The following is a 16,048-nucleotide window of genomic DNA, read 5'->3' as shown; positions in this document are numbered from 1 at the left end:
AATACCACTATTGAGTCTGGCCCAATTCCAAATTCAGTAGACAAGCCACACTTGCATTCACTATCAGCCACGTCACACAGAAGCTTCTTCCGACCAACTAATCACAACATAATAACAAAAGAACGCTCGTGCAGTTAGTTTGTTAGCTAAGTTGGTTATTATAATAGGTCCTCTGATTAGATTGAGGCTGAATCCTCTTGTATATATATTTAGTTTTCCCTTTGTTAATTTCATTATCTGTAATAATCACTTTTCTACAAAATCAATAGACTGAGGTATTTCATAGTTTTCTTGAGCTCCAATAGGTTCATTCTACAACAGAATCTAGCACGGTATTTACCTACAAAGATATGATCATTGATACATGAGTTAGCCTAGTTCCTAATATTTAATGCCAAATAATTACTGCAATTTGAGTGCTGGGTTTACAAGCTGCAATGGCTTCTTTGAAACCCGTATATTGCTCAATGGTGTTCACCAGTATATTGCTCTCACCAAGGCTGTCCTCTTCCTCCAAGCCTACGTGCCAACTCAATATCCTTTTTCACTGAGGCAACAAAAAACCAAATGGAACATTTATTCATGAGGTTACTGAAAGAAAACAACATGGAAATATTCATAAGGGAAAAACATTAATCAATTAATGAACAGCAGGAATGAAATTATCTTTGGGAAATACAACTATACAAGCTAACCAAGGCTCTGTTTGAGTATTCTGTTCATTTAAATATCTAGCAACTTAAATTCATCCATAACAGTATGACACCAGCTCACTCACCAGAAGGCAACACAAATATCTGTCTGAGAATGACTTTTTTCTATTACTGAAAATTGTTGATCTTAATCACCCGTGCATATCTTCTGCAAACCTTTCCATGACCAGAGGTCTCAAACAGTTCACAAAGCACATTTAACACTTAGTTTTCTGGATTTAGCAGATGTAGCATGTGCCCGTTACACGGTATAGCCAAGAGTACCATTCTTTAAAAGTGGTCATACCCAATTAAAAGAATGGGAGTGGATGGACATGGTAAGTCAGAACTCCATGTGCTCTGCTCAAATAAAACAACACTACCACAATTTTTTTCTCTACCATTCACTGAATCCCCATAGTTAACTACATCATACAGAGTACAGACTGTAGAATATTGTTTAAAAGCAACTAATACAGTAACAAAGGAATTCATTCATCTGTAACCAAAAAATTTTTTATTTTTTTTTCCATTCACCAATAAAAGCAGCATAGAATTTATAAAGGATAAATTCGTGATTGATAAGTTTTTCCATTAGGAAAATAATTTTATCAACTTACTAAGAGTAACACGCCTTGCATGAATTGCACAGAGCATTCCACCTTCAAACAAATGAACCAGATAATCCTCGGCTGCCTGCAGGATTGTCAAATAAAAACTCAGAATGATCATAGTATATATGAAATATGTTGTTATAAATCACATAACAAGCATTTCAAAATAAATCACAAAAAACAGCAACGCTGCTAACTAAACTTAGTACAAGGCATCAGAAAAAATCATCATAGAAGTAGATTTGGCAACTGGGATGACGTATTAAAGGTGTGGATGATGGTCAAGAGTCTGTTGGATGAGGGCCCCTGGCCTCCTCAAACTTTCATTGTTGGTTCTCCTCCAACTTGGGAAGTAACAAAGGAGAATGCATTTTATTTGAAAAATGTCATTTACTATTTTACCTAATAAAATGAGTTACTTAAAATAGTTTATAAGGGTTATACTGAAAATTTATACTTATAACCCTTTACCTTCTCCTTTCCTCCCTCATTAATAATTATCCAAACAGAGGGATGGCAACTCTTTTTCATTCCATCCTTTTCATTTTGATTTCATACCATCCTTTTCCATTCCAAACATAGCCTAGGTTGTTGAAACAGTTTTCTCAAAGTGATTACATGAAAGGCATGATAAGAGAACAGAAACCTTAGTTGCTATGTAAAGAAGCATGCGTTGCACCACCTCATGTACTGTTAAATCAGTTCATCGCTTCAAGCATTGTTGGACCCATATAGGAGGCGACTCTCCCATCGCCATTTTTCCATTCTCAAAACTCAAGTTCGAGACCTTTGGTTGAGGGGAACTAACTCCGTATCACTTGAACCAATAATTGTTGGTAATACTAATCCCATTTCAATAAGACTGGAGAGAGCTAGAGCATATTGGGTTTTACTCAAACATAGTGTCTAAAATCTCAATCTTCAATAATCAATGGATTATTTTCTAAGCAGATTTGGAAATGTCCATTGTGCTTCAATTTATTATATAACCATCCGATCATACACATAAAATAAACAAACTAAAGACTGGACGGCTGTAGATTCAAATAACTTATAAACAATATTCTATGTATGAAACAAATAATATTGAAACAATGTCTGGGAGAAGTTAAAACCAATTTATAAACAGATTTTTCATTTAAATATAGAAAGAAAACATTTGCACGATAATTTAGATAAATTGCAACTTGCAAGCACTCTAGTGATTACTCAAATGAGTTAAATACCTCCTGAATAGCTACCACGGCTTCAGGTGTCCAGCGAGAGACCTGCGTAGATAGCTGGTTCGTAATCTGTTTAACCTACAGCAAAATTAAAAACAATGCACCAACAGTGAGTACAAACATCCCACAAGATTTAATTCAGCCTAATAGGCCAACTAATCTTAGTTAATAACAAGCTTGTGATTCTATAAGGAGCAAGCTTTTCAAAAACTTTTATCAGTGAATAAGTGATAGGGCAAGTCCCAATGCACAAGGCTGCCCAACTTGAGAGAGTAAGAGTAAGAGTCAATTGTATTCAGTCATACTTTTATCTATTTACAAAGAGACCGTTTCCAATACTCGAACTCATAACCTTCTAGTCACAAAGAGCAACTTCACCACTACAAGGCTCGCCCCTCTATCAGTGAATAAGTGATAAAATTTACAAAAACATTCCTTAAAAAAAAGAGAGTAGCAACCAAACTATGATGCTTATTTCGACCTAACTACAATTGTCAGACTCAACAGCCACACTCCAAAACAAGTTTTCCCCCCTAAGTTTATATCAGATAGAAAGTAACATTATCCTCCAAATCCTCAAATTTTGCATTTCAATGGTCATTGATGATGATTTTTAAAGGTTGACACAAATCTTACACATCTAATAAATGGAGCAGCTGGGATAAGTAACTTGAAAGTCTTCTGAAATTTACGGATCTCACGGAGTGCCACCGTTCCTGGCCTACTCCGCCTTTTCTTCCTCCCATGAGTACCAGGTGCTGCAATTTTATTTTTTCATATTTTAACAAAACAAACACCAAAATCAGCATAGTTATTAGCACAAACCAAACCAACTCAGAAAGAAAATAGAACATTATTTTTTATTTTGTTTTTTGTTTTTTCTTTTCCTGAAACAATGAAACACACACACATACATACACTGTGGTTCTCCTTGTTCACCTCTCCTCCTCCTATCTCCACGAGCAGGCTTCAGAATATTCAAATTCAATGAAACAAAAACAAAAACAAAAACAAAAAACTGTGGACATATAAACCTAGAAATCGTAACAGAGAGAGAGAGAGAGAGGAGGTTACTGATTGGGATTGTGGTGGTGCTGAAGCTGGTGTAGATGGCGCGTTCTTTCTACCTGTGAATTTGCATAACGAAGGAAAGTGAGGGTTTTGGGAATGAAGAGTGAAAACAAAGACTTCAAATTCAAAAAAAATAAAAAATAAAAATAAAGCACGAACCGCTTTTGCGAAGAGCTGGAGCATGCTTAACTCTTGCCATGGGATTTCAGCAATGGACACAAACCAAACGCGACCTTCACATTTTAATTTTCAATTTCATTTTCATTTTTTTTCAAAAAAATTAAAACTGGCGCTTCTTTTTGTTTCTAACTCGCTTTCGTTTTTTTGATTTTTTCGAGCGGAAGCCATGCCTCCGTTTCCTCGTTTACCAAACAACCCCCAATTTCAAAATTATTTACCGTTATGAGCTGTTTGCTTGTCAGGTGCTCAAACCCTCGTCAAGTAAATTCTTGAAAAATCTTTAAAGATTAGAGGATGTGTCTTTCTTCTTGAATGAGGGATTAGTCTCATCTTCTTCTAATAGCGAAGCTCAAACCAGTTGTTCTAATGAGGGATAGTCTTTAGAGCTGTATTCCAAGAACAAAGTGAGCAGAAGAGGTTGAATAGAGATACTCTAAGTTATACCAAAAAAAAATCAAGAAATATAAGAATGGTGTAAAAAAATTACAACATTACCTTGATGGCAAAAACGCAGCTCTAGTCATAGCTTAATTTGTTATAAATCTTATAAATTAAAAGTTTTAGTTGTTTGGTAAATGAGTGTAAAGGGGATTCACTTATGTCATGTGTAAGTCGGGTTTTTTACCCTTATAATCCTTTAGGTATAATTAATTATCAAATTGACCTTCTTTATAAACTATTTCAAAAATTTAACCTCCTCAAAAAACATAACACCAATCTGCCCTTGTTTGACCGTTGATCACCAAGCCTACCCGGGTACACCCCTCCCTACCCCGGTATTTTTTGAAATTTTTTGCCTACCCGGGTAGGGAGGAGTGTACCCGGGTATATTTCTTGACATCTGAAAAATTGCTTGAATTATTTACCCGGGTAAGAAGGGGTGTATCCGGGTAAATCTAGGACAATATTCATATTGTTACATAAGCAGCACAATTGGGAGTAACTAATTTCTTAAATATTACAATTACAATGTAGTGTTCTTTCTAATCTTCTCAGCTGATAAATTTTCCCAAAATACCACTACTTAAATATAGCATTTGGCTATTAAAATTAACAATTAACATCAAGTTGAAATGGCAAAAGAAAAGGAATCACGAATACCTCGTAACCTTCATTTATGCGTATTCAGCATACTTCCTTGTTTTCAAGTAACAGGACATCAAGTTAAGTAAGCATGCCAAAAGAAGTTTCCTACTTTGAGAAGATGGAATATCTTTTATGTTTTCCTTTGCCTAGAATATAAAAAAATGAAAACAGACCAAAAAACTGATAATTTCCTTAGAGTCTCCAAAATAGGGATAAGCAAGATAAAAAAGTGTGGGGAAGACAGTTAAGAAGTCACAAAAGTGCACTTACAAGCATATACTTCTGTAAAGCATCATTGAACCTTCCTTGATTATGAAGTTCATTTCCCTGCAAAACTTAAATTTAGTTCATCAAGCCACACAGTAGACTAGACACCAACTGGAGCTTTACAGAAACTGAAAAAATAGTAATCAGTTATCAGGGTAGTAAATCGAGTAACATTTCATGTCTTATCATGCAATGACAGCAAGTGTATTTTCTGATCAGATCATTCTATGGAACTAAAGTATTATTCAAATGTAATTTTATTTACGAATCTTTCTCAGAGCCTACATGATTCTGGAAAAGGATTCCCGCAGGGCATCATCACTTGGCTTTAGTAGGTAATTTGGGCTTTAAGGACTACCACATGATTATAATATGCTTCCATCAGGAAAAAATAGAATGTATTCTTAACGACTCTTTCAAACTACAAATCTATGAAGCACCGACACTTCAAAAATCCTGACGTGTCGTGTCCGACACTCTCGGACACTCCGACACTCTCCGACACTCCGACACTCTCCGACACTCCAACACGTGTTATAGAAATTCAAAAAAAGGTTCAAAGGTTGCGTTGCGTTGAGATTTTAGTTTCAATTATTAGATTCGTTAAACTACGATTACCATTTTTTTGAATTTAATATAAATATTTGGGATATCTTATGTTTCTTTTCAAAATTTATGAATATTATAAGTTTAGATTCATTTTTTTTGTTAAATTATTAAATATTACATACAATATATATTACATAAATTAAAAAATTTATGTAATATCAAAACGTGTCCTAACGTGTCGAAATCTAACATTTTTTAGAATTAACGTGTCGGAGTGTCGTGTTGTATCGTGTCACGTGTCTCGTGTCCGTATCGGTGCTACATAGCTACAAATAGGGCATACTGCAAAAATAGTGGAACTTACACTAGGCTTTCTTTTCCCTATTCAACATGGATTCATCTCATGTCAAGAATTTACCCTAGTACACCCCTCCCTACCCGGGTAAATAATTCAAGCAATTTTTCAGATGTCAAGAAATATACCCGGGTACACCTCCCCCTACCCGGGTAAGCAAAAAAATTCAAAAAATACCCGGGTAGGGAGGGGTGTACCCGGGTAGGCTTGGTGGTCAACGGTCAAACAGGGGCAGATTGGTGTTATGTTTTTTGGGAGGTTAAAATTTTAAAATAGTTTATAATGAAGGTCAATTTGGTAATTAATTATACCTAAAGGGTTATAAGGGTCAAAAAGCCTGTGTAAGTCTTAAATACTTTATATTATTTAATAATTACTTATGAAATGTGAAATTAATCTATAAAACCATTACATAATGTGATAATATTTTGAAGATAATGCATATAATTCTATATTTGATGTTTACTTATATTTTAAATAACATACTTATGTTAAAATATAAAGGAAAATCATATTCTTATGTTGCATGAGATTTATCTCTCATGTTACTCTCACTTCAAAAAATGTGTCTTTCACCAAATGGTGGTAGCTCAGTTGGCGCATGGGAGCTGAGCAGGTGGGGGTGAGGGCATGTGTTCAAATCTCCCTAGTACCACCTTTGGGAGGGGTTTAAAGCCTTAATCCCGGACCCGCCCCGAATCGGACTAATCGCAAAGCGATGAACCGAAGGAATATTTCAAAAAAAAAAAAAATGTGTCTTTCTTTTTTCTTTTTTTTAAAAATTAGTGGGATCCACTTTATCTGTCTCTTAACATGAGAGAATTTCTCTCATTCTACATGAGAATTACTTCTCCTAAAATAAAATAAAATATCATCTGCCATACTAACATAAAAATAAATATATTTTAATAATTTTTTTTCTTTTTTCTTTATAATGGGATCCACTTATTTTTGTGTGAGTGTGAGCACCATATTTTGTCCAATTTTTTTTCAAAAAAATTAAATTTTATTTTTCGTCTAAATAAATATTATATGTAGAATACGTTTTTATCTTTATTTTATTCAAATAAATATTTTTAACTACTTTACAAAGCAAACATAAATGTTATAGTCTGTTTATGAATTCAACATTTAATTTTTATTCCATTCACTTTACAAAGCAAATATTGTTATTCTATTTTCAATATATATATATATATATATATATATATATATATATATATATATATATATATTTTATTTCTGCTCAGACTTTTTTTTATAAAAATTAATAATAATTAAAATTCAAGAAAAATCTCAGTTTTTTTTTTCCTTAGACCATTTCATGATTCACTCAGGTCCCGTTTGGATGAGCTTTTTTTTCTTTAAAAGTTGTTTTTTTTTTAGAAAAAAAGCACTTTTCGTTTTTAGTTCGTTTGAATGTCTGTTTTTTAAAAAGAGAAAAGTCACAAAAAAAAGCCAAAAATCTACTTTTTTTCAGAAGTTAAAAATTTTAACTTCTAAGAAAAGCAGAAGTCAAAAGTCAAATATTTTTTTCAAAATTTAAATATTTTTATAAAAATATAAATAAGTTTAACTTTTGTAAAAAGTACTTTTTAAATAAAGAAATGATAAAAGTTACTTTTTCTAGAAACTTAAACAAACGACCTCTCTGACAAAGATAGCTACAGTAGGTACAACAGCCATCACTCTGTCAGTTTCAACACGCCAACACAGGAGAAATCCACACAAACGCGCAAGCTGTTACGCTCATGGCTCGAAGCACAGCAAACCAAAAAGAGTTATCAAGAAAGAAAATGGAGGCTCAGGCTCAGGCTCAGGCTCTGTGTTATCGCCAATGTCAGGTTCAATATTTTTCCATTACTTTTCAACACCATTGCATTAAAGAATTTTTGCATATATAGGAATATAAGTATGGACAGAGAGGGGGACCTAGAGAGGTTTTTTAAAACAGCTTTGAATATGGAGAGAGAATAGAGAAAAATCAGTAAAAATTCTAGCGGTACGCAGTACCAGGGTCCTTTGCAGAAACAAAGCTTGGAGGAGACCAATGGGCGTTATGTGCATTTGATCTGCACTGTAGGTGTTCGGTGAAAGGACTAAAAGACATTGCTACTCAATCGGAGTTTGAATTTGAAGCAAGTTTTCAAATGAGCGGAAAAAGAGAAAGGAGTCCTAAATACTTATGAGAAAAAGTAGCATTCGTGTTTGGTAGAAGATTTGCAAGTCCAAAGCCTTACACCATCGAACCACCAACAACTAGTGATTAAGGAGGTAGGCAATGACCTGGACCTGCCTATATGTAATATGTAAGTAAGACTTATCTATGTGATATTACACTTTATGTGATTTTATATTTTGATTTCAGTTTTACTTCCTTGGATGTTTGATGGTTAATTATGCTTGTTCGAGTAGCTACAAAGTTGAATAATAAAGTAATATTATTTGATTTTTTTTTTTAATTATTAAATATCTAATAGGCTAAAAAAAACTAACAGACCTAGACTAATGCTTTTATTTTTTAAATATAAAGCAGATCAGACTTATAATTCGAGCCAACATAAAATTAACAGATCATTCAAGCCTAAAGAAGTTTACACAAGTTTTGCCTATTTAAGTCAAAATCTAACCTAACCTATTTACACCTCTACAGCTTGATGGCAAAAACGTAGCTCTAATCATGCTTAATTCGTTAATAATCATATAAATTAAAAGTTTTAGTTGTTTGGTAATTGAGTGTAAAGGGGATTCACTTAGATCATGTGCAAGTTTTAATTACTTAATATTATTTAATATTTGTTTGTGAAATGTGAAATTATTTTATAAAACCATTACATAATGTGATAATATTTTGATGATAATGCATATCAAATTTTAAATGATTTAGATATTTGTTGCCATTGCTGGTATATAATTCTAGGTTTGATGTTTACTTAAATTTTAAATAACATACTGTATGTTAAAATAAAATGATGAGTGAAGGATCAATCAGTTTAAAAATTGTATGAAATTATCACCAAACATATTAATGATCCCACATTTCAACTTAACCAATGATGTCGAGTGTAAATACTGAATATACAACTTTCTTACCCCCATGTGGGATATAGAAATCTCAGGAAAAATTGCATAAAAACAAACCATATATATATATATATATAATTTTCCCAGTCATGCTTTCCATAGCCATTGATTTGTCTATGAAAATTTAAAATCATCTCAGATATCCTAATGTCACAAACTCCATGAATTGCATATATAAAATCTTATTTTGCTTACTCCAAAACTGAAATAGGCAATGTTACAATAAATCCCAACATAACTACTATTATGAGTACAATGTTAACTAAGACAACTACCTCTCCAACAAATCCATCGAGTACAAAAAGTGTACGGAGTAGCACAAATGGAAGGATAATCATAACAGACTATAAATTATACAACTTGTGACATGGATCTTATCTCCAACCTAAGATGCATGTACATTGAAAACTTTCTGACAGGAATATAGATCATAGTATTTGTAAGTAAGCTCTTGATGCGTGGTGGATATTTCAGAGTATTGATTTGCCTGCTATAGAATTATCTTCAAGATTAAAACAAGTGAAGCTCTAAGGCTGTGAAGGTGTAGGAGATGTTGGAGGCTTGTAATCTGGATACTGCAATTCAAGAAGAAAAAAAAGCAAAGCAGAAATGGACATGAAGGATGGTAAACATGTGTCAAGAGCATGGAATATAAAGCAAGAGAATAGTTTTCATAAATTAACTTGTTCTGGACCCACACCATGGGCCCCACAGGTTCTAAAAGATAAGAGCTCGTATCCTAATTCGAATACGAGTGAGCATAGTTCGAATCTTGCCTCACATGTACTGAACCCTAACCTTCTTTACTATCACTTGTCACTGTACACACATCACCCTGTGGGCTTCAAGCCTTTTCTTGTGCACAGTGGCTTTCCCTCGCAAGTCGCAACTGTCTCTTTCATAAACTCCGCTAGCTTACAGATCCAACATTAACCACGACCAAACATAACTTATCACTTAATTTTTTTTTGAAAACTTCAAGAAATATGATTTCTCCTCTCACATGCAACTTCACATTCTCTCTTGGGCAGAGGGGCCTCAGAAATGAGAGTTATATGTAATCACAAAATGCAGCGTGACATGTGAGAATGACAATACAATTATTTGCCTTATAGTCTAATAAAGAGATTCTATTTCAAGATCATAATCACACTGGAAGTAAAACATATATGGAAAGAAAAGTTCCAAGAAAACAAGCCTATCTAATCAGCACAGAAAGTGAAAAATTCATAGTGCAAGGAAGTTAAGACATTACGTATGGGTATGGTGAAAGTGGTTTTGGTAGCACAGGAAGTGATTCTGCCTTATTTTCAGTTGTGGGCACCGAGTTTATTTCAGGTGCTGCTACAGCATCTACTTTGGACTCGGTGACACTGTCAGGAGTAGCTTCAGCTTTCTGTACGGTGCTATCAGCTGCATCAAGCTCTGGACTTTTTTCTGTTGGAACAGGAAGAGCCTTATTATTGGTGGAGGCTGGTAGAAGAGCCTTTCCAATTTCCTAATGTTCCCAGCCATTCCATTCAAAGAGAACAAGGTCAGAGGAAGGGGAATAAAGAAATCACACATAAGGCAAATTTTAAGAAATAGATATTATACATTGTCCATTGAAATAAACATTCCAAAATGCATCACATCATAATTACGGGTAATTTATTAGGATATAGATCATGAAAAATTTTAAGTACCTGTATTTCATCAACAAGCTCTTTAGGGGCAACCTTGGTGTTCAAGAACTCATCAACCTGTTGTAGTGTTTGCCTTCGGTCCTGTCATCAAATAAATTAAAATTCTACTTCTATAAATAATCATAAACCAGAAATGAAGGACATGACTAATGAGCTCGCTTAATTGTCATGCAATGGTTGGTCTCAATTGTTAACAAAAGCCATGTGTACAAATTCATGAATGTGCAATTTGACTATTAATATATTTCAACTTCCACATCAATCATCACTATCCACTTCTACTGGAAGTTCATACAAAACAGCCAGGATCATGTGCACCTAGGATGTGGATGTGTTAAGCAAACAGAAAATTACCCCAAAGGACAGTACTACAAGCTATAGCTTTGCATGTCGGTTCGTTCTTTTTCTTTCTATCTTCCTTAGAATTTCTCTCTTCGTGCCTGTGGGTTCAAAATACATCTAGGTAGTAACAAACATTAACATGGTCCTTCTCTGATTTATGTATCTAGTTCAATTTTATGACCCTACTCTTTCAGTTATTTATCTTGTATAAATGCTTACATTTTGATGAAGTCGTAAAAAAAAGAAACATACCCTTCATTCCTTGAAGAGAAATATCTGATGCTGATTTAATGTGTAATAAACTCATCATGGGGAGGAAGTATAAAATTAATGCATATTCATGATGGAAAAGTCATGCGTCCTGCTTCAAAAAACATACTTACCTCAGCAAATAGAAGCTTCTTGCTTGCAAACTGAACAAGTGCAGCAGATCCTACAAGTTGGAGAATTGTTTCTATCTACAAACAAAGTAACAACACGTACAAGTAATTTTATGTCAGTAACATATTCACATCATGATGGATTATTGCTCTTCGAGAAAAAGGAATAAATTATAAGTAATAACTCATCAGATCAACCTCAGAAAAAGCTAATAGACCGAGTCCAGTAGCTGCAGCAATCCCAAGAGTAACAGCCAAGCCATCAGAGGTATCCTGTAGTAAAACTTCATTAATTAGAAATACTCAGAAATGCTAAAATTTAAGATCACGAACAATGTCTATTTATTTTAAAGGCAAGCGTGTAGAAATGGATCAATTACCATACTCTTCAAATGCAATATCTCATTCTCGAATTTAACTTTTCCGATAATTAAGTTAAGAATTCATTCTACATTTTCACTGATTAATCTGTTCCCTTTCTTACTAGCAAAAATCCTCAATTTAAGAAAGCTAACATTTTATTTTTCTCAAAACAATTTCAGTGCATCTGCCATAGTCTTAAATTTAACAGAAAGAATATGCCTACTATTTTGCAATCTGAAAATATTAGTAGTATTTTGCAAGTGCAACAGCATTGAAAATTATAATTGCAATTAGATGAATCCCAGATACATACTCCTATTGCATCAGTGATAGCATCTGTCAGATTGCCAAAATCCAAACTCAATGCTTTCCTTGGTGCTATCCAAGGAAGACCACTATTCTGCAGAATTCCAGTCCATGTCAGTGTATAGACGAGCAGTTAAATCCAAATATGATAAACATTAAACAAAAAAAAAGGGGGCGGAGGAAAAGAGAAAAGAAATACCATCCATCCTCGTGGTCCTTCAGCACCATCCTTAATTGCATATGCAGCTTTAAATCCGTTAAAGGTGACCAACTCTGCAACCAGTTCAGAGTTCCCATCAAATCTGGCTTCCATCACAAGTTCACTCAATCAGCTTCAAGTATATTCTTTTGTGAAGTGCAAGAAGAAACAACAAATTTAAGTAATTAAAGTTCCTCAAATGTCACATCAGATGATGTAGACTGCAGATATATAAGCTTAAATATTGATTTTCTTGCTAATGCCCCAAATAGGACATGTGTATACTCTATGGTGATTAGTAAACTTAACGTTATCCATCAAACAGAAAATAGTGTTATGGTTTGGTTATTACTTTAACATAGATTTCATAACTGTTCCTTCTTTTCTCTTTTAAGAGATAGATGTCGTAGATGTTCTTGTTTTTATTTAATCTGAATGAAATTCATCAAAAAGAAGAAAGTTTTTTTTTTGATAAAATTTAGAAAATGCTGTAATCTCTAACATTGAAATCATTCACAATAAGAGGGAAAATAACTTAAGTTTGAAGCTTTAATGTGATTTATGCTTTTTCCCTTAGAGAAAAAACTTATATCAAAGATTGATCCAAGTGAGATGACCATTTGAATGCATGATACAATGACACAACAACCTTTGAATGTTAATGAGATTTCTAGAGAGAGAAAAAAATTACACTATTCATAACCAAAATGACTGAATGCACTATAACACCAGCATGGATCATAATGACAAATCGAGAAAAACTGCAAACAAGATTGTTCTGTGTTATTCTTACTTGTCCAGAATGAACAATGTGGTATTCTCTGGTTCCTTGAACTTCAATGAAATCTTCTTTAAGAACCCTGGCTTATCATCACTCTTGTAAGCTATTGACACAGGTTTCTTCCTCAGACCCCCAACATCTGGGGTACCCACTTGTCTAATCTCTATAGGTGCTCTTACATCAAGCAATTGAGCATTTCCATCAGCACCCAGTTTTGCATATGCATTTTTGGCTGATTCAACACCCCATGGCTTAGGCTTCTTCAGAACCTGAAACAAAACAAGTGGCACTACCAAAACAGCTACTCCTCCAGCAAGAATTGCTGGGTTCTCTGTTGCAAAACTTATAACACTATCCACAAACCCATTTGCATCAAAGTCCCCAGAACTAGGTGCACTCAAAGATTTCCCCAATGCTTCCTCATAAGTTAAAGCTCTAGCAACTCCACCATTTACAACTGAAGAAGTTGCAAGAAATAGACCCTCATGCAAACCCCTTGATAACCGCTCTTGCAGTGCCTGTTTCCTGTTGCTAAAACTAGAAAAGTTTGTAACTTTGCATGCAGAAATTGTGGGCAGTGAAGGGAATTTTCTGGGTTGTTTTCTTCTATCAGAAAGAACAGATAGAGGGTTCAATCCAACAGCATTGAGGGCCTCCATAGTGTTAATTCTATAACACAGACACTCAAAGTTTGAAGTACACCATGAGAAATGCAAACCCAAAAGGATTGATGCTAGTTTTGCTTCCTTGTGTGGAAGTGATCTTGTTTGAGAAGAAACTGGAGAGAGAGAAGAAGTAAGGGTAAGCTTGTGTTGTTTTTTGTGGCTTGATGCAATTCAGTGGGTGTCATGGAGGTGCTGACGTGTCAGGGATAGAAGAACATAACCACTGGTTGCTTGACACGTGACGAGTGAGGATGAGACTCAGCTGATGAGGATTGAGTTGAGGTTTCATCGTCTGCAATTGTGTGGCTCAGAAATGTCTGAGTGATGTTTAGAAATTATTACTGCACTGTAGAAGAAGAGTGTAGTACGATTACAATATCCTCTAGCTGGTAAAAGTGTATAATTTTAAGGAATTTATTAATCTCATGTTATATGATATAGTACTCTTATGTGAGTGATATAAATATGTGGGGTCCATAATTTAAAAAGAAAATAAAAAATTGGCACAAAATTCTATGGGTATATGACATAAGATAGGTATCTTATGTAGCATGAGACTATCATTTCCCTAATTTTAAACTACATAAAGTTACGTAAAGTTGTGTCATTTTAAGTAAGAGAAAAAGATAGATAAAAGAAAAAAAAAGTGGACAAAAAAATATAAAAGTGTGGGTCTCACCTCTTTGTGAGAGTGAAATGACATAAATTATGTAATTTAAAAGAAGAAACACTTTTCCAAAAAGAATGGCTTTTACACTTTTTTTAAAAAATATTTTATGCAGAATATATATATATATATATATATATATAGGCTATTTGACCATTTTATCCCTCATTAATTAATTAATAACTATTTTCCCCCTGATTCGAAACTATCTACCAATCTGTCCCTCTTTAATCGACTACCTTGCATTTTTAATCGACTAAATGGTTGTTGGGAGATTTAGTCGACTAAATCTCCCTACTTAATCGATTAAAAAATCATACTGACTTGTTTTCCTTTGTTGTCTGTTGGGAGATTTAGTCGACTAAATAGGGAGATTTAGTCGACTAAATCTCCCAACAGCCATTTTTGTCTGTTTTGCTCATTTAGTCGATTAAAAATGCAAGATAGTCGATTAAAGAGGGACAGATTGGTAGATAATTTCAATTCAGGGACAAAATGGTTATTAATTAATTAATAAGGGGCAAAAGGGTGAGAAAACCTATATATATATATATATATATATATATATATATTATGATTGGTCTAATAGTGAGAGATTTAAATAATTTGCATGAGGTTATACGTTCAAACGTGTTGTCACATTGTATAAAAAAAAACAGCAAAATATTTCTGTAATTACTGTAAATAAGTTATCTGCATTTACTCCTAAAATGATATCGTTTTGAGATTGAAAGATTAAAAAATTATAATTATAAAGACTATAATAACCTTGAAATAAATTAAAATTACAAAAACACCATGATTTCTGTCTCAAAACAACATTGTATTGGACTTACTGCAGATAAATTATCTGCGTAACTACAGAAAAAACGAATTTAAAAAAAAAAAGACACAAATAAACTATAAACATAAGAAAAAAACGTATACATAATGTTGAATAGGACATCATTCACTTTCAATGGTCATATATCCATCCGATTAGCTTGTTCAATTCCACATTGTTTCTCACATAAAAAAGTTTAATTTTTTTCAATTCTTGTAAAGGAAAAGTTTAAAAAAAATGTTGTGATTCAATATTTTATCACTTACTCTTTTTCTTTTTCTTTTTTTAATCACCTACCTCCCCAATGTTTATTTTACTATTCACATGGGCAAAATTGGTATATTAGCCCAATATTTAATAACGTTCAATGTGAAATTGGATGAAAAAAAATTACAGGAGATACAAATGATAAAAAAAGATACAAGGTTGTAAATGATTATAGAGTAAATAACATGGTATTTTCTCCTTTTTGTTTCTTTACGATATCAAATCAATGATAATAACAAAGATCAACTAAAAGTCATTTACTTGATGGGAGAGGTGAACTTCCCAGGGACAATGACCTTTTTGTCATGTCATTGACAAATATTTATCGGAATGCCACATTACTTAACTCACTAAAACACGTAGCAAGTTACATCTGGACACGTGATAGCGAGTTTGAGGCCACGTAATTCACCGTAGTGCAGCGAGTTAGGCCAGTCAACGTGTCAGAC

General features: G+C 33.6%; 2 protein-coding genes across 2 annotated transcripts; both read right to left on the bottom strand.

The window, feature by feature from the left end:
- Positions 1–413: 413 nt before the first annotated feature.
- Positions 414–3,799, bottom strand: LOC133295069 (histone H3-like centromeric protein CENH3). Its single transcript, XM_061493853.1, has 5 exons — positions 3,760–3,799; positions 3,166–3,287; positions 2,533–2,607; positions 1,313–1,388; positions 414–547 (listed from the first exon to the last, which is right to left on the bottom strand). Exons 1-5 carry the CDS (start codon positions 3,797–3,799, stop codon positions 492–494), a joined length of 369 nt encoding a protein of 122 aa, XP_061349837.1. The 3' UTR covers positions 414–491.
- Positions 3,800–9,228: 5,429 nt separating this feature from the next.
- LOC133295073 (rhodanese-like domain-containing protein 4, chloroplastic) lies at positions 9,229–13,986 on the bottom strand. The gene is made up of 8 exons (XM_061493860.1): positions 13,190–13,986; positions 12,397–12,499; positions 12,205–12,291; positions 11,727–11,801; positions 11,532–11,606; positions 10,807–10,887; positions 10,377–10,619; positions 9,229–9,696 (listed from the first exon to the last, which is right to left on the bottom strand). Exons 1-8 carry the CDS (start codon positions 13,834–13,836, stop codon positions 9,649–9,651), a joined length of 1,359 nt encoding a protein of 452 aa, XP_061349844.1. The 5' UTR covers positions 13,837–13,986; the 3' UTR covers positions 9,229–9,648.
- Between the last annotated feature and the right edge of the window lie 2,062 nt (positions 13,987–16,048).

This window comes from Gastrolobium bilobum, unplaced genomic scaffold (assembly GCF_033153095.1).
Source record: "Gastrolobium bilobum isolate Gb01-03AN ecotype WA unplaced genomic scaffold, APGP_CSIRO_Gbil_v1 utg913, whole genome shotgun sequence".
NCBI lineage: Eukaryota > Viridiplantae > Streptophyta > Magnoliopsida > Fabales > Fabaceae > Gastrolobium > Gastrolobium bilobum.
This window is presented reverse-complemented; position numbering and strand designations above follow the sequence as displayed.

Coding starts and splice junctions, on each gene's coding strand:
- LOC133295069 (XM_061493853.1), bottom strand. CDS start 3,799: ATGGCAAGAGTTAAGCATGCTCCAGCTCTTCGCAAAAGCG. Junction 3,288..3,759: donor TCCAGCTCTTCGCAAAAGCG/GTTCGTGCTTTA, acceptor ATAAAATTGCAG/CACCTGGTACTCATGGGAGG. Junction 2,608..3,165: donor CTGCTCCATTTATTAGATGT/GTAAGATTTGTG, acceptor ATTTTGCTGTAG/GTTAAACAGATTACGAACCA.
- LOC133295073 (XM_061493860.1), bottom strand. CDS start 13,836: ATGGAGGCCCTCAATGCTGTTGGATTGAACCCTCTATCTGTTCTTTCT. Junction 12,500..13,189: donor ACATTGTTCATTCTGGACAA/GTAAGAATAACA, acceptor GATGGAAGCCAG/ATTTGATGGGAACTCTGAAC. Junction 10,888..11,531: donor AGAAGCTTCTATTTGCTGAG/GTAAGTATGTTT, acceptor ATTTGATGACAG/GACCGAAGGCAAACACTACA.